The 19,444-nt window shown below is 43.4% G+C and overlaps 1 protein-coding gene across 1 annotated transcript in view; it reads right to left on the reverse strand.

The window, feature by feature from the left end:
- The window catches only part of LOC115131047 (piezo-type mechanosensitive ion channel component 2), a 203,641-nt gene that overhangs the window by 44,832 nt on the left and 139,365 nt on the right, over window positions 1–19,444 (reverse strand). The window contains exons 7-15 of the mRNA XM_065019418.1: window positions 19,188–19,401; window positions 8,683–8,851; window positions 4,926–4,961; window positions 4,587–4,704; window positions 3,967–4,157; window positions 3,092–3,437; window positions 2,366–2,565; window positions 1,966–2,114; window positions 1,023–1,196 (exon numbers count right to left, since the gene is read on the reverse strand). Of these exons, the coding sequence (XP_064875490.1) occupies window positions 1,023–1,196; window positions 1,966–2,114; window positions 2,366–2,565; window positions 3,092–3,437; window positions 3,967–4,157; window positions 4,587–4,704; window positions 4,926–4,961; window positions 8,683–8,851; window positions 19,188–19,401 (1,597 nt within the window). The remainder of the gene's footprint in view (window positions 1–1,022; window positions 1,197–1,965; window positions 2,115–2,365; window positions 2,566–3,091; window positions 3,438–3,966; window positions 4,158–4,586; window positions 4,705–4,925; window positions 4,962–8,682; window positions 8,852–19,187; window positions 19,402–19,444) is intronic.

Genomic DNA, 19,444 nt, shown 5'->3' on the forward strand with positions numbered 1-19,444 from the left:
TGTGTGTGTATGTTTGTGTGTGTGTATGTTTGTGTGTGTATGCCCTAAAGCTAAGGGTACAACAGGCAACAAGTAAAGGTTTGAACACGAGCAGACAAAGAGAAAGGGGGGTTACAGTTCAACTGCCAGCCAGTAGGGGCATGGAGAATGGATAGCCATGGTAGATTTCACACATCAATTAAAGGAAACCCTTGCGGGACAGTGTGGACAGTTTTAATTCAATTTGAGGCTCGTACAGAATATACCATCCAGGCAAAATTGCTGATACAGTGAAATTGTATTGTAGTTATTTTTATGTGTCAATTGGGATCATGAGAAGTTGTATAGCTAAAAAGGCATCTGCGGGCAATCACTTCAAGTGTATCTGATTTGGAAAACTACCATCCATTGTCAGAATTCACTCGTACCAGGTTTGCTTCAAATATGACACATTTGTTGAAGAAAAATAGCACGGATATGGATTGAATTAGAGCTTGGAAATACCTGTTGAGTTGATTGATCATGGGGTGGAGTGACCCTTGGTCAAATCATTTTGAATTCTGCGAGACTTAGTGGTCTCAGTGGGATCAGGTGGGAAAACGAGCTATTCCATTGACACTGCTGGAGAGTCAAACCTTACTTTCCAGACCCACATCATAGAGATAGACTCTAGTGCCCAAAAGCCTGTCATAGCATGGGCAGCGCCATTGAGGACTTTCATGTTGAAATAGTCAACTGGGTGGGACTTCCTATGGGTTAAGGAAGGGTCACATAATTCCATCCAGGTCACTAGTGAGGAATCATTCCATAACTTTAGCTGGCAGTAAATTGCCAACCGTGGCTTTATAACTGATACAAACAATACACTCTAGGTGGCAATACGCACCCTTTCAGTTTGTTTACCAACTCCTAGAAGTAGTAGAAGAAGAAAATGGACTACTTCAAAATGGATATAGCCTCAGTGGCACTGCCCATGCTCTCACTGTCATAATGGGACAGATACAATGATGCTATGTCTATCTAAGTCTATGTGTGAGACCCACCTAGTGATTGTGCTCTTCTGTTTGTCGGCCACCGTCTTGATGTCAGTGAGCAGGAGGAAGTGCTGGTGGAAGTAGTGCAGGTGGAGGATGCAGACCAACAGGAAGGAGGTGGGGATGAAGATCCGCATGAACAGAGCCGGGACAGAGAACTTCTCCAGGCCCAGGTCCTCCAGTCTACACAGGGAGAGACAGGGAGAGACAGGGAGAGGAGGGAGAGAATGGGGGAGGAGGGAGAGACAGGGAGAGGAGGGAGAGACAGGGAGAGACAGGGAGAGGAGGGAGAGACAGGGAGAGGAGGGAGAGACAGGGAGAGGAGGGAGAGACAGGGAGAGACAGGGAGAGGAGGGAGAGACAGGGGGAGGAGGAATAGACAGGGGGAGGAGGGAGAGAAAGGGGGAGGAGGGAGAGACAGGGGGAGGAGGGAGAGACAGGGGAGGAGGAAGAGACAGGGGGAGGATGGAGAGACAGGGGAGAAGGGAGAGACGGGGAGAGGAGGGAGAGACAAGTAGAGGAGGGAGAGACAGGGAGAGACAGGGAGAGGAGGGAGAGACAGGAGGAGGAGGGAGAGACAGTGGGAGGAGGGAGAGACAGGGGGAGGAGGGAGAGACAGGGGGAGAAGGGAGAGACGGGGAGAGGAGGGAGAGACAGGGAGAGGAGGGAGAGACAGGGGGAGGAGGGAGAGACAGGGTGAGGAGGGAGAGACAGGGGGAGAAGGGAGAGACAGGGAGAGGAGGGAGAGACAGGGGGAGGAGGGAGAGACAGGGGAGGAGAGAGAGACAGGGGGAGGAGAGTGGTTAACACGGAATGGTGGTAAAGACACATACACCCACATACACCCACACATTCACAAACAGGTGTGTGTCTCTCTCTCTCTCTCTCTCTCTCTCTCTCTCTCTCTCTCTCTCTCCCCCCCCTCTCTCTCTCTCTCTCTCTCTCTACTCACTTGTCTTTGCTCATGCCTGTCATGTTGGACCAGACGTGGATGGAGGAGTCAAACTGGAAGGTGTAGACCAGGATGAGGACCAGCATGGTGTAGAACACCACAGACATCCAGAAGTACTTCAGCATCCTCCTCCACCACTCATAGTGCACCTGATGACCAGAGAGGTAGGCTTTTACAAACCGACTTATATTCCAAAAACACAATCCTATATATACCTTCATAGGACCATTCACTATTTGTAGTATGTGTAGTACAGAAATGGTGAATGTGGAGTGCAAGTGATTTAGTTTCCCCCAGTAGTGCGGAACCAAAGGAAAAGTCCCATAAGAGCTGGGTTAGATCAAAAACCTGCACAGAGCCAGCCAGAGGGGAAGGTACAGTAAGCCCACAGTAACAGTACCTGGTAGCAGGCCACGCAGAAGAGGAGCAGCATCATGTAGATGATCTTGTACATGACGATGCGTCCCTGGAAGCTGACGAAGAAGAACATGCCGGCGCAGATGTAGATCCAGTACTTGTTCAGCATGGCCGTGAGCGTGTTGCCTAGCACCTGCATCATCTCCCTGTGGCCACCGCTCTCATCCACCTCCTCCTCTTTCTCTGTAGGAAACACAGGGGAGGGAAGAGCTGAAACAACGACAACAGCCACAATGACAACAGAGGGATAAGCTAACACAGCTACGTCTAAATATAATTTTTTTCTCCATTTTGTCAAGCTTTTTTTTAATGATTGTCTTTCTTGACACCTGTGAGGTTATTCACATAGAGTAGAATCCTAATTCAAGACATATTTGGTTTATATCATGAATTGATGTCAACTGGAGATGTATGTGAAAGTTTGCATTACATGCCTTCATCTAGAACTGTACCTACTCTCACCAGGAACTCTCAGACAGACATACAGACAGACAGACGAACAGACGGACAGACAGATGGACTGACGGACAAACTGACTAACAAACAGATGGACAGACAGACGAACAGACGAATGAACAGACGGACTGACAGACAAACAGATGGCCAGACAGACAGACAGACAGAATGACTGACTGACAGACCAACAGACAGAGGGACAGACGAACAGACGGACTGGCTGATTGACTGACTGACAGACTGACAGACTCACCGTTCTTGTGGGCATGGATGACCCTGATGTCCAATAGCACCTCTTCTCTCTGGCTCTCCTTCCTCTCTGTCAATGCCTGTCTCAGCAGCAGCCAGAAACTCAGCAGACACAGCATCTTGGAGCCCAGTTCCCGGAAGGGCACCTCTTTCTTTAAGAAGAGCCCAGGCACGGGGTGGAGGATCTCGAAGCTCCAGATGTACTGGAGGATGATCAACAGGTTCCCATAGAACACCATGAAGGGGGACGTGATCATGGCGTACTTGCGTCGGTCACGCACCATCCACAGCGTGCACGACCAGATGAGGAACACAAAGGTCAGCCAACTCACATAGGTGATACTCCACGCCTGGAGAGGGAGGGAGGGAAGGGGAGAAGGGGAGATCAGCCGGTGGCCTAGACTGGTTACTCAATATCCTTTAAACAGCAGATCAAATGAAGTGATCTGAGACATATGAAAAACAGAGTGCAGAGTTGTTTCTAGAGAGAGGGAAGCCTTCTACACATCCACCCCCACCACCACCTTTCAACCTTCCAGGGTCCTCAGCAGGGCTCTATTAACTAACTACCAATGGAGAAAGAACATACATCTATTCTGCGGTGTATAAGGTAAAACAATAGGAGCACCCCCTAGCCCTACCCCGACCCTGCTGCTCTCTGAAGTCCAATATAAGCTTGGGAACTACATGGTACACATTACCCAGGGTCCACAGGGGCTGGCTTTAAGCTGTCACCACTAATTACTAGATTGGCCACCGGGAAGCTGTGTGAGCATATGTGTATCCTGAAGCCCCCGCCGTCGTCTGGGACTGAAAAGGCAGACTGTTCCTTGCTCATCTGACAGACATAACGGACACACACACACACACACGACTCACCATCATTGCGATGAGAGCACAGATGTAGCTTTGCTTCATGATGAACCTGAAGGTCGTTACTGCGGCGTTTGCTCGTGGCGATCCCCCCTCCTCCACTGGCGCAGTCGCCATCGCCCCTCCCGTCATCTCTTCTTCCGAACCCTCGCCACGCACCCCGGCCACCTCATACACACTGCTGTCCTTTCTCTCTGCTGGAGGGGTGGAAAGGGAGGAAGGAGGGAGAGAGCTGTCAGCATCTCAACAACTGGATGTGAATCATCCTCTAATAGTTGCTGTCAGCCTTGAGAAGCAAAGCCTTCTCTTTTTCACACTCCTTGTGATTTTCCAATTTTCCAGTGCTGCTGTTTTCCAGTACGAGATGTGTGTGTGTGGCAGGTTGACGGTGGTAGGCCGAACTGAGCAACTACCGTTAGATGAGCCAGCTTTTAATTTTTTGGTCTTCATTTAAGGTTTAGGGTAAGACATTAGGGTTACCAGTGTGGTTAAGGTGAGGGTTAAGGCCAGGTTTGATGACTTGTGGCTGTGCCAGCTAGTGACCTCTCTGCATTGCTGCCTCCAGGGCAAAATTCATGGCAATAAATGCCAACCTGTGTTATTTCCAGTATGTGGGTGATACTAACCCAGGTCTGGCCCTGGTTGGTCTGGTTTGTACTGCGGTGTAGAGTACTGGTCCAGTCCCAGCGGCCCGCTGGTGGGGACATAGTCCGGACGAGACCCGTTGGAGGTTACTATCAACACCTGGGGTAGAAAAAAACGCACTTAGCTGGGAGATTCAGAATAGCGGGAGTAAGTTTATGTATCATCATTGTTTTTGCTTGTCCAATAGCTTTTATTTATTTGATATTTGTTGGATAAATTACGTCTGATTGGGTCTGTTTCCAAGCAACTCAAAAACTCTCAAAACGAGGTAATATATGTTGCATCATGTTACAACATATAAAAAGAAATAGCCGACTAACCTCAGACATGCCGTATCCATCTTGGGTGGAAATGAGCTAGAAAAAAAGATCATCTAATTAAGACTGCCTTCATATGATACTCAATGTTTGCTTACAAACACATGACCAGTGACAGTTTTGGCACTCACATCACCTTACACATGGACATTACAGGACATTCTAGGGCCATGAAAGAGAATATAGTACACTACAGTACAGGTGTGTGTAATATTACTACAGTACAGTACAGGTGTGTGTAATATTACTACAGTACAGTACAGGTGTGTGTAATATTACTACAGTACAGTACAGGTGTGTATAATATTACTACAGTACAGTACAGGTGTGTGTAATATTACTACAGTACAGTACAGGTGTGTGTAATATTACTACAGTACAGTACAGGTGTGTGTAATATTACTACAATACAGTACAGGTGTGTGTAATATTACTACAGTACAGTACAGGTGTGTGTAATATTACTACAGTACAGTACAGGTGTGTATAATATTACTACAGTACAGTACAGGTGTGTGTAATATTACTAAAGTACAGTACAGGTGTGTGTAATATTACTACAGTACAGTACAGGTGTGTATAATATTACTACAGTACAGGTGTGTGTAATATTACTACAGTACAGTACAGGTGTGTGTAATATTACTACAGTACAGTACAGGTGTGTGTAATATTACTACAGTACAGTACAGGTGTGTGTAATATTACTACAGTACAGTACAGGTGTGTGTAATATTACTACAGTACAGGTGTGTGTAATATTACTACAGTACAGTACAGGTGTGTGTAATATTACTACAGTACAGTACAGGTGTGTGTAATATTACTACAGTACAGTACAGGTGTGTGTAATATTACTACAGTACAGTATAGGGGTGTATAATATTACTACAGTACAGTACAGGTGTGTGTAATATTACTACCGTACAGTACAAGTGTGTGTAATATTACTACAGTACAGGTGTGTGTAATATTACTACAGTACAGTACAGGCGTGTGTAATATTACTACAGTACAGTACAGGTGTGTGTAATATTACTACAATATAGGGGTGTATAATAATACTACAGTATAGGGGTGTATAATATTACTACAGTACAGTACAGGAATGTGGAATATTACTACAGTACAGTACAGGTGTGTGTAATATTAGTACAGTACAGTACAGGTGAGTGTTAAATTACTACAGTACAGTACAGGTGTGTGTAATATTACTACAGTACAGTACCGGTGTGTGTAATATTACTACAGTACAGTACAGGTGTGTGTAATATTACTACAGTACAGCACAGGTGTGTGTAATATTACTACAGTACAGTACAGGTGTGTGTAATATTACTACAGTACAGGTGTGTGTAATATTACTACAGTACAGGTATGTGTAATATTACTACAGTACAGTACAGGAATGTGGAATATTACTACAGTACAATACAGGTATGTGTAATATTACCACAGTACAGTACAGGAATGATGAATATTACTACAGTACAGTACAGGTATGTGTAATATTACTACAGTACAGTACAGGTATGTGTAATATTACTATAGTACAGTACAGGAATGTGGAATATTACTACAGTACAGTACAGGTGTGTGTAATATTACTACAGTACAGGTGTGTGTAATATTACTACAGTACAGTGCAGGTGTGTGTAATATTACTACAGTACAGTACAGGTATGTGTAATATTACTACAGTACAGGTATGTGTAATATTACTACAGTACATGTATGTGTAATATTACTACAGTACAGTACAGGTGTGTGTAATATTACTACAGTACAGTACAGGTGTGTGTAATATTACTACAGTACAGGTATGTGTAATATTACTACAGTACAGTACAGGTATGTGTAATATTACTACAGTACAGTACAGGTGTGTGTAATATTACTACAGTACAGTACAGGTGTGTGTAATATTACTACAGTACAGTACAGGTATGTGTAATATTACTACAGTACAGTACAGGTGTGTGTAATATTACTACAGTACAGGTGTGTGTAATATTACTACAGTACAGTACAGGTATGTGTAATATTACTACAGTACAGTACAGGTGTGTATAATAATACTACAGTATAGGGGTGTATAATATTACTACAGTACAGTACATGTATGTGTAATATTACTACAGTACAGTACAGGTGTGTGTAATATTAGTACAGTACAGTACAGGTGAGTGTTAAATTACTACAGTACAGTACAGGTGTGTGTAATATTACTACAGTACAGTACCGGTGTGTGTAATATTACTACAGTACAGTACAGGTGTGTGTAATATTACTACAGTACAGTACAGGTGTGTGTAATATTACTACAGTACAGTACAGGTGTGTGTAATATTACTACAGTACAGGTGTGTGTAATATTACTACAGTACAGTAAAGGTATGTGTAATATTACTACAGTACAGTACAGGAATGTGGAATATTACTACAGTACAATACAGGTATGTGTAATATTACCACAGTACAGTACAGGAATGATGAATATTACTACAGTACAGTACAGGTATGTGTAATATTACTACAGTACAGTACAGGTATGTGTAATATTACTATAGTACAGTACAGGAATGTGGAATATTACTACAGTACAGTACAGGTGTGTGTAATATTACTACAGTACAGGTGTGTGTAATATTACTACAGTACAGTGCAGGTGTGTGTAATATTACTACAGTACAGTACAGGTATGTGTAATATTACTACAGTACAGGTATGTGTAATATTACTACAGTACATGTATGTGTAATATTACTACAGTACAGTACAGGTGTGTGTAATATTACTACAGTACAGTACAGGTGTGTGTAATATTACTACAGTACAGGTATGTGTAATATTACTACAGTACAGTACAGGTATGTGTAATATTACTACAGTACAGTACAGGTGTGTGTAATATTACTACAGTACAGTACAGGTGTGTGTAATATTACTACAGTACAGTACAGGTATGTGTAATATTACTACAGTACAGTACAGGTGTGTGTAATATTACTACAGTACAGGTGTGTGTAATATTACTACAGTACAGTACAGGTATGTGTAATATTACTACAGTACAGTACAGGTGTGTGTAATATTACTACAGTACAGTACATGTATGTGTAATATTACTACAGTACAGTATAGGTGTGTGTAATATTACTACAGTACAGGTATGTGTAATATTACTACAGTACAGTACAGGTATGTGTAATATTACTACAGTACAGTACAGGTGTGTGTAATATTACTACAGTACAGGTGTGTGTAATATTACGACAGTACAGTACAGGTGTGTGTAATATTACTACAGTACATGTGTGTGTAATATAACTACTGTACATAGTCAGGATCTCTGTGTACATGTCTCTCATCTGTGTAGTGAGTCATCCTCCACAGCTTCGTAAGATCCAACCATTTCCAAGAACTGTGGATGTGAGGAAGAATATGCAGGTTTCCTCTGTGTCAATTTAGTTTGACACATGCTGAATGAGTGACTCATTCAGTAAATATGGATACGCCCATGTTTTGAACCACAAATTAAAATACCCCTTTCAATTATAAAAATACAGTTCAACACAGCTACACTGCACCAAAATGGTAATGGTTTTACAGTAGACCCTATACAGTTAGACAGCCACCATATTGGTACAGTGTGGATTCTGTAATGGAGGGCACAGTGTACCACCGCAAAGTTAACTCACCATGTACCTCCGGGGCCCTGCCCCAATATGGCCACCGTGTTACAGTAACTTTAACTCACCATGTCTGTGGGGTCCTGGAGCCAAAGGCGTATAAGCGTGGCCAGGGTGTAGTAGAGCACCAGCAGCATGATGGGGTTGACATAGTGGTGCCAGGCCAGCGCCGGGTTGACCCGGAACATCCAGGTGTAGGAACAGTCAGTCTGTACCACCGACGAGATGCCAAACAGACTGGTGGAGGGAGGAAGGTGAGAGGCAGGGAAGGACGGGGGGATGGAGAGGGGGAGAAAGGCGGGGTGGGGAGAGCATTATTTCTTGCACAGTTGTGCGGTGATGTTGATCTTGAAAATCTGAGAACAATCCAGCCACATTCTATTGACATGCCATTCCCCATGTATAGCTGAGAGAGACAGAGAGAGAGAGAGACACACAGAGAGAGAGAGAAAGAAATAACCAGAATGGGGCATATTATATTACTGAATAGGCAAGCAAGTACTTTTGGAAGGTATTCTGAGAATTAGAGAATAGCAGCAGTCAGCAGTAGCACAGAGGATATTACAGAATGAAACGCCTCCATTACTTGTATTCCCTCTTTAATTACAATTACCCCCCTCTGCATCTTGGCAGTTGGCTACATGTAAAAACTGAACTTCTACTGGAACAGCACTCTCTGGAATGGTAACCCTGATCAGTAGCATAACCAGACAGTACATTTGATTAGTTCTCCCAAGTCATATACTCACATACCATAAATGATCAAACACACACATTTTACATGGACAAGACTTGAAAGACAGTGTGACAACAACCTCTCCCTCAACGTGATCGAGACAAAAGAAGTGATTGTGGACGACAGGAAAAAGAGGACCGAGCACCCCCGTTCTCATCGACGGGGCTGCAGTGGAGCAGGTTGAGAGCTTCAAGTTCCTTGGTGTCCACATCACCAACAAACTGACATGGTCCAAGCACACCAAGACAGTCGTGGAGAGGGCACAACAAAACCTATTCCCCCTCAGGAGACTGAAAAGATCCTCAAAAGGTTCTACAGCTGCACAATCGAGAGCATCACTGCCTGGTATGGCAACTGCTCGGCCTCCAACCGCAAGGCACTACGGAGGTGGTGTGAATGGCCCAGTACATCACTGGGGTCAGTCTTCCTGCCCTCCAGGACCTCTACACCAGGCGGTGTCAGAGGAAGCCCCTAAAAATGGTCAAAGACTCCAGCCACCCTAGTCATAGACTGTTCTCTCTGCTACCGCACGGCAAGCGGTACTGGAGCGCCAAGTCTAGGGCCAAAAGGCTTCTACACAGCTTCTACCCTCAAACCATAAGACTGCTGAACATCATATCAAATGGCTACCCAGACTATTTGCATCCACCCCTTCCTCTTTACCACCGCTGCTACTCTCTGTTGTTATCATCTATGCATCGTCACTTTAATAACTATCTATATGTACATATTACCTCAACTAACCGGTGCCCCGCACATTGACTGTACCAGTACTCCCCTGTATATAGTCTCGCTATTGTTATTTTACTGTTTCTCTTTAGTTACTTGTTACTTTTATTTCTTATTCTTATCCATATTTTTTAAACTGCATTGTTGGTTAGGGGCTCGTAAGTAAGCATTTCACTGTAAGGTCTACACCTGTTGTATTCGGCGCATGTGACTAATACCATTTGATTTGATATGTTTCTATAATGCCGTGTATTTTCGATGAGATAATGAATGTAGGGGGTATGAGTATGGGCTGCAGCCCAGTGCTGGGGACCCACCAAGACAAAGTCCCTGGTATAAACAACTGCAACTGCTTCAAGCATGTCTCCGGAACCACAAAACCCACAATTCCCTGGCCTAACATCTTAGTATTCTCAGAAACACTTTCAATTTACACAAGCAGTAACAATGTTATGGTCTCTCTCTCTCTCTCTCTCTCTCTACTACTATTTTAATAAGACTAAAGAAGGCAGTCGGCGAGCAAAACAACAACAGATGTCTCTCGAGTAAAGGAAAGGAAAGAAAGGGAGGACAGACAGAGAGAAAAGAGAGGGAGAGATGCCAAAGTGCACAATAGTCACTCCAGCAGTCTTTCATTTTGGATTTACATCATGCCGCTATAATCAACCAGAATACTTTTCTTTGGAATCACGGCCGTCATGTCCTGTTAGGAGTATGTCGACTTGAGGTGCACAAACATTCTAAAACTGCAGCTTTTATTAATAAGAAATAGAACCTAGAACTCACTTAGTAACACGATGGGTTTGGGTGCGTGGCTCTTTTCAACTGGCCAAAGGAATAAAGGTGTTATATCCTCTGCCTCCTTGGCATAGCCAGCCTACGAACCAGATGCTTTCATGCCCAAGTACTGCTGCCACAGCTGGGGAATGCTAACCACTGACTACTGGTGTGTCTTCAATCAAGTAGCATCGGGTGAATGTCAACAGTATTTATTTGATTCCTCGTGTCCTCTCTCCTCGCCTCCTTCTCAAAACACATTGGAGGAGGTCAGAGGAGAGGCGGTGAGGAGATAGGAAACGAGGAATCAAATGCCACAGGGCACTGGGTGGGTCATTCTAATCTGCCATGGATTGTCATGGTTTCCCAAGGAAGATAGACAGTGAACGTGGTTCAGAAATAAGAACTAATCTACAACAGGGATTGCAGGAGATCAGATATGTAATTTGTGAGTCATAAGCACTACTACATGCAAACAACACCGATTGGATACACAACAAGAACACACACAGATGCCTGAGTCATTGATACACCCATTCTTGCGCTGACGCTGTGATAAACACTTTTGGCATTTTATGGGCTACTTTCAAGTAGTTTTTATTCTGCAGTTTGGGTCTAAATTGAAAAGCACACATATTTCGGTTAGAGCTCGGGTAGTAACCAAAACGGTATCCTCATCCGCAAATGTTAAATTACAAAGCTGGTAGTGATTGTGACTGTTTGATTGTCAGAGGGTTCTTTGTTTTAGCCCATTGGCAAGACAACGCTGCACAGAATCAGCCCAGTACTGCAACCATTAGTGGTGGGCAGCGTCCCAATTTGGGGAATATTTTGGGCCTTTGTCTCACAGACTTACTCCTGTGTCTTTGTCTCACAGACTTATTCCTGGGCCTTTGTCTCACAAACTAACTCCTGGGCCTTTGTCTCACAGACTAACTCCTGGGCCTTTGTCTCACAGACTAACTCCTGGGCCTTTGTCTCACAGACTAACTCCTGGGCCTTTGTCTCACAGACTTATTCCTGGGCCTTTGTCTCACAGACTAACTCCTGGGCCTTTGTCTCACAGACTAACTCCTGGGTCTTTATCTCACAGACTAACTCCTGGACCTTTGTCTCACAGACTAACTCCTGGGCCTTTGTCTCACAGACTAACTCCTGGACCTTTGTCTCACAGACTAATTCCTGGACCTTTGTCTCACAGACTAACTCCTGTGTCTTTGTCTCACAGACTAACTCCTGGGCCTTTGTCTCACAGACTAACTCCTGGGCCTTTGTCTCACAGACTAACTCCTGGACCTTTGTCTCACAGACTTATTCCTGGGCCTTTGTCTCACAGACTAACTCCTGGGCCTTTGTCTCACAGACTAACTCCTAGTCCTTTGTCTCACAGACTAACTCCTGGGCCTTTGTCTCACATACTAACTCCTGGACCTTTGTCTCACAGACTAACTCCTGGGCCTTTGTCTCACAGACTAACTCCTGGGCTTTTGTCTCACAGACTAACTCCTGGGCCTTTGTCTCACAGACTAACTCCTGGACCTTTGTCTCACAGACTAACTCCTGGGCCTTTGTCTCACAGACTAACTCCTGGACCTTTGTCTTACAGACTAACTCCAATTCAGCAAAATGGACTGATCAAGTGGTAGAATAATGAGTTTCATTAAAGAAACGAGTGCAGTCGTATATAGAGAAAGATCCCAACCCTACTCCTTTACTTCTCATCCCAGTGCTTCTTCTTTCACTGTACTTCCAGGGAGAAACAAGGATAAATATGTTTCAGTACAAATATAAACTCACAGCAACAGGTGTTCTGCGTTAAGTCTTTCACATAATACTGTATAGTTTCAAAATGCTTTTTTTAGGAGTTTGCATGAAATGTAATGTCGTTCCTAGGGATTTTGAGAGAGCGAAAGGGGTGCTAACATTCGACACATTAAAGCAAGACGGTCTTGAAGGTCGATTCCATTGTGTTTATTTGTACTGTTATGTCTCAGAATACCCCTCCCCTCACTCACACAAACACACACACACACATGCACGCACACACACATGCACACACCTCGTTAGTCAGCAGTCTCCGCATTAACTGATAATGCCCAAGAAGTCTCGGGCCGGCAAACCGTGCCGATATATCCTCCAAACACCGGCTTCCAGGGCATTATCACTTTTATACAACGGGTTACCAACATATTCAAATAATGATTTACATATTTTCATTAAAAAAGTTATTTTGAGAAATGTATTAATATTATTTCATCCTTCCACAAGATATAGTCCCGACACAAATCTAGGGTTAGGGTTGCTACCCAAGCCGGCTGGTCGTTCTTTCTAATTCTTCGGTTGCCATAGACGCGACCCAGTCATTCAGTCTTTTTGTTCTGTATCTATGGACGCGACCCAGTCATTCAGTCTTTTTGTTCTGTATCTATGGACGCGACCCAGTCATTTAGTCTTTTTGTTCTGTATCTATGGACGCGACCCAGTCGTTCAGTCTTTTTGTTCTGTATCTATGGACGCGACCCAGTCATTCAGTGTTTTTGTTCTGTATCTCACGTTTCTTTTAGAATAACATTTAGTTTACAACAGAGGAGATTTGTATAAACCTTGCTGTCTGTCTCTCCGATGCTAGATACTTTGTACAGTATAGTAGAGATTACGTTTATAAATTGCCTGGCTGAGCTGATGAGACAGTGGATTGCGCAGTCAGATGGAACAGAGTAAATAGGCATTTTAACATCATAGATTTAGCCGGTGGTAACTTCTGGAATAGACACCGGCTGGAATGCGGTTTCAACCAATCAGCATTCAGGATTAGACCCACCCGTTGGATAAAGAACAATAATATACAGAGTTACAGCAAACTCCAAATACAGAACAGCCTTTGGACCACTCTCCACCACATGAACGCACACAGACAGACACAAGCAGTTCTCTGACAACTGGTTTGTAAGGTGTTTGTGTTCTGTCGTCAGTTACAAATTTGGCAAACTAGTTGGGGGGGCACATTTCAGGGTGAACGAGCGCTTTCAGCAATTAGTCCTGTATCCTTCACTAAGGCCTTTCTGAAACAATGTTACCGGCACCAAGCAAAAGAAACACTATATTGACCATCCCTCCCCAGGGCTGCCTGTTGGTGTAGTTCAAGCATTGTTACAGCGTTCTCCATCTAAAATGAGTCTGATCTTGCCCTAATTTCGATAAATTGCATCTATTTTACTTAGGGGCTCACTTCTCTCTCTCTCTGTCTCTCTGTCTCTCTCTCTTTGAACCAGACAGCTTAGATTTTTTTTTCTCCCACAATTCGTGTCGAGTTCCCTGAAACCAGCTGTGTAATTTCTGAGCGGGCCAAGAATGGGCTGGCGTAATGAGAACCACCTGGGTCGGTGGAGCGGAGGGGAGCCGGAGCTGGGCCGGCCGGTGCCACCTCTCCCTGGCATGGTTCTCTCTGGGCCCTGATAGGGGCTGGATGGATGGAGGGGCCAGATGCACCCGACTGGGGAACAGGGTGGCTGGGGGAGACACTACTTGTCTAGAAGCCCTTGACCTAGGTTGAAATGGGAGTGGGTGGCTTGGGGAATGTACAAGGTCAGATTGTGTGAGTGCAGTGTGTGTGTGTGTGGGGAGGGGGGACTACTTGTCTAGATGCCCTGGGTCACAGAGTGGGTGGGATTGTGTGTGTGTACAGTATGGGTCACAGACTGTGTGTGTGTATGTGTGTGTTGGGGGAGGAGGGGTTGAAGTGTGTGTGCTTATCTAGGGTAGAGGTATTCTGAGTTTATGGAACTGCAGGGCCAAAATAAGGGGATAGATTGTGTGGGGAATTGAGCAGAGTACAGTGATTTGTGTGATACCGATGTTAGCCTTAACTAATATCTAGTTGGTCCCCCCCGTACCCAGTGAAAGTTGCGCCCCTGCCATCGTGCAATAACTTTTCAGATTTAAGAACATAACCTAAGAATGCTGCCAGCACAAACTTTAGAGCCGGGCTACAGAATGACGCAATCAAGTATATGATCCGTACCTTTGAGAATAATCTCTTGGGTGTAAAATTCTAAATGATTCGACTGGTCGTTAATCTCTAATTTGTATTACACTTTCCTCCATTGGAAAATAAGCAATGAGAACCTATGATCTGAAATACAAAATACTATGCCCATAGAGACAAGGTAGATCACGAAAATACTTTTGAGAGTTTTAATTGGAGGTTTCTTTATCATTGTGACACTTCTTTCCCTCCCATGAAATGGAGATCCCATTTGTGTCAAATGTTTATGATGGTTCCTGTGATAGGATAGAGGCAGCATACTTTATGCCCAAAATAGTTTACATACAACACAGACCTCATTCCTTGTGACTTGTCTTTGCAACTCAGAGTCACCTTCTACTATTTTACCGTAATTTAACTAGGTAAGTCAGTTAAGAACAAACTCTTATTTTCAATGACAGCCAAGGAACAGTAGGTTAACTGCCTTGTTCAGGGGCAGAACAACAGGCTTTTACCTTGGGATTTGATCTAGAAAACTTTCGGTTACTAGTTCAACACTCTAACCACTAGGCTACCTGCTGACTTCTACTCCACAAACAACTAAAGTAGTCTAATTATTTACTTCAAATGTTAGCTTCAGTGTTGCCTGTATGGTTCAAATAGACATATAATACACAGTCCCGTCAGAAAGCATTCACACCCCTTGACTTTTCCATATTTAATTGTGTTACAAAAGTGGGATTAAAATGGATTTAATTGTCATTTTTTTGTCAACAATCTACACAAAATACTCTGTAATGTCAAAGTGGAAGAAAAATTCCAACATTTGTAAAATATAGATAGAATACAAAACACACACATATATATATATATATCTTGATTACAGATGAAGTCGGAAGTTTACATACACTCAGGTTGGAGTCATTAAAACTCATTTTCAACCACTCCACAAATTTCTTGTTAACAAGCTATAGTTTTGGCAAGTCGGTTAGGACATCTACTTTGTGCATGACACAAGTAGTTTTTCCAACAACTGTTTACAGACAGATTATTTAATTTATAATTAATTGTATTACAATTCCAGTGGGTCAGAAGTTTACATACACTAAGTTGACTGTGCCTTTAAACAGCTTGGAAAATTCCAAAAAATGATGTCATGGCTTTAGAAGCTTCTGATAGGCTAATTGACATAATTTGAGTCAATTGGAGGTGTACCTGTGGATGTATTTCAAGGCCTACCTTCAAACACAGTGCCTCTTTGCTTGACATCATGGGAAAATCTAAAGAAATCAGCCAAGACCTCAGAAGAAAAATTGTAGACCTCCACAAGTCTGGTTCATCCCTGGGAGCAATTTCCAAACGCCTGAAGGTACCACGTTCATCTGTGCAAACAATAGTATGCAAATATAAACACCATGGGACCACGCAGCCGTCATACCGCTCAGGAAGGAGACGCGTTCTGTCTCCTAGAGTTGAACGTACTTTGGTGCCAAAAGTGCAAATCAATCCCAGAACAACAGCAAAAGGCCTTGTGAATATGCTGGAAGAAATAGGTACAAAAGTATCTATATCCAGAGTAAAACAAGTCCTATATCGACATAACCTGAAAGGCTGCTCAGCAAGGAAGAAGCCACTGCTCTAAAACCGCCATAAAAAAGCCAGACTACGGTTTTCAACTGCACATGGGGCGAATATTGTAGTTTTTGGAGAAATGTCCTCTGGTCTGATGAAACAAAAATAGAACTGTTTGGCCATAATGACCATCGTTATGTTTGGAGGAAAAAGGAGGAGGCTTGCAAGCCGAAGAACACCATCCCAACCGTGAAGCACGGGGGTGGCAACATCATGTTGTGGGGGTGCTTTGCTGCAGGAGGGACTGGTGCACTTCACAAAATAGATGGCATCATGAGGGAGGAAAATTATGGGGATATATTAAAGCAACATCTCAATACATCAGTCAGGAAGTTAAAGCTTGGTCGCGAATGGGTCTTTCAAATGGACAATGACCCCAAGCATACGTTGAAAGTGTGACAAAATGGCTAAAGGACAACAAAGTCATGGTATTGCAGTGGCCATCACAAAGCTCTGACCTCAATCCCATAGAAAATGTGTGGGCAGATCTGAAAAAGCGTATGCGAGCAAGGAGGTCTACAAACCTGACTCAGTTACACCAGCTCTGTCAGGAGGAATGGGCCAACATTCACCCAACTTATTGTGGGAAGCAATTCCAGTGTAGATCTGGCCTTGTGTTTTAGGTTATTGTCCTGCTGAAAGGTGAATTGATTTCCCAATGTCTGCTGGAAAGGATTTTGCCTGTGCTTAGCTCCATTTAGTTGATTTTTATCCTGAAAATCTCCCCAGTCCTTAATGATTACAAGCATATCCATAACATGATGCATCCAGTAATTTTCAGTAATTTGTTGTGCTGGATTTGCCTCAAACATAACACGTTGTATTCAGGACACCATCCGAAGCGTAATTAATAACTTCCCCATGCACAAAGGGATATTTAATGTGTATTTACATTTTTTTTATCCATATACCAATAGGTGCCCTTCGTTGTGAGGCATTGGAAAACCTCATTTTTCTTTGTGGTTGAATCTGTGTTTGAAATTCAATGTTCAACTGAGGGACCTTACAGAATTGAATGTGTGGTACAGAGATGAGGTAGTCATTCAATTATGTTAAACACTGTTATTGCACACAGAGTGAGTCCATGCAACTTGTTATGTGACTTGTTAAGCACATTTTCATTTTCCTGAACTTATTTAGGCTTGCAATGAACTTATTTAGGCTTGCAATGAACTTATTTAGGCTTGCAATGAACTTATTTAGGCTTGCAATTAACTTATTTAGGCTTGCAATGAACTTATTTAGGCTTGCAATGAACATATTTAGGCCATAACAAGGGGGTTGATTACTTATTGACTCAGGACATTTCAGCTTTTCATTTTTAATTCATTAAATGAATTCTCCTTTGACATTATGGGGTACTTACTGCGTGTAGGCCAGTGGCCAAAACATCTCAATTTAATACATTTTAAATTGAGACTGTAACACAGCAAAATATGGAAAAAGTCAACGGCTGTGAATACTTTCTGAAGGTACTGTAATATTAGTCTATTTCTTAACTCATGAAACCACAAATCCTTAGTTATTTAGGGAATACCTTTTGGCTCAGGAGCACCCCCGACCCAGGGGCAATAGCCCCGTTAAAGATTTTTTAAAACAACAAGAGATGCCACTGAGCATGTTATATCATTCCTTGACAACCTTCATTTACTTCTCTATAAGTTAAGCCCAAATACATCCAAATACGTTACATAACGTCTTGGGTCAATACCAAGCTCAACTCTACTCCTTTCAACACAAAACACAAAATTCCCATGGCATGACAACATCCCAACTGCTATTCCCGTTCAAAAATTCTTGGTAAAGTTGTTGGCGGGTGGAGCGGGCCTGAGTGTCTGATGCCGGGGCCAGATGAAATACACCATGATCTACAGCCTCCAACAGATGTCAAACACATTGTTGTGTGTTGTCTGGAGCGAAGAGGCAGACGATGCACATGTTTTATCAGAGGGCCCTTTAATCTTAAAGGTGCACCGTCCGCTGACAACTCCCAGTGCTGCTTTTCACAGGAATTCCTCTCCATTTCTTTTTTTTTATAAAGAGAGAGAAAGATAGGGGGGAGAGAAAAGAGAGAGAGAGAGATAATTCTTCACCCTTTCAACTTGACACAAGTAATCTCTTCCACAAGAAATGCCATTGCTTTCACGGTCGGATTGTAACTTACCCGCTGTGACGCCAGATACGACCAAAGCCAACGGACGGACACTTGACACCCACTCTGACACATACAATCGGCTCAGTCTTTGAGACTTGGATTTCTTGATTTTATTTTGGTGTATTTTCTATCCCCTAGACACATTTTTGAGGGCTAATCTTATTGGTCACAGTCAGAGCCTCAGTGTTCCTGTATTCCTATACAGCTAAGTGATTACACACGAAGATGTTATGCTGATTTGCTGTGATTCAAAATGACCCTGTATACAGATGTCCAATGTGTGTTGATTTTTTGAATGATGTATGTGGGTTGCCTTTAGATTTCAACAAAGGTGATGTATTGAAACTACATGGAAACATTTCACATTACATTTTGGTAGACACTCTCTTTAGGTTTACTTACAGTAGTGAGTACATACATTTGACATACTTTTTCACATTGGTCCCCCAGGGGAATTGAACCCACAGCATTGGCATTGCAAGTGCCACACTCTACCAACTGAGCCACGCCTCCCCTGCAAAGACACATATGCACACACACCCACAGCACACTTTCTCACCTGGCGTAGCTGTCCCCGGGTGGGATGAGCTCCTGGAAGAGCTGGAACTGGTAGAGGTAGAGAACCACCAGGTGTCCAGCACTGAAGATGGCCATGAGGACACACAGACAGCTGAAAATGAGCGGGTGGAAGGTCCGACAGAAGGACCACCAGGTACACAGGCCCAGAAAGGTGAAGAAGTACACCGCAGAGGTCAGGGAGGGCAGCATGATGCCTGGAACAGCACGGAAGCAGAGGGGGACATAGTGGCTGATAGA

The sequence above is a fragment of the Oncorhynchus nerka genome, linkage group LG6 (genome assembly GCF_034236695.1).
Source record: "Oncorhynchus nerka isolate Pitt River linkage group LG6, Oner_Uvic_2.0, whole genome shotgun sequence".
Classification (NCBI taxonomy): domain Eukaryota; kingdom Metazoa; phylum Chordata; class Actinopteri; order Salmoniformes; family Salmonidae; genus Oncorhynchus; species Oncorhynchus nerka.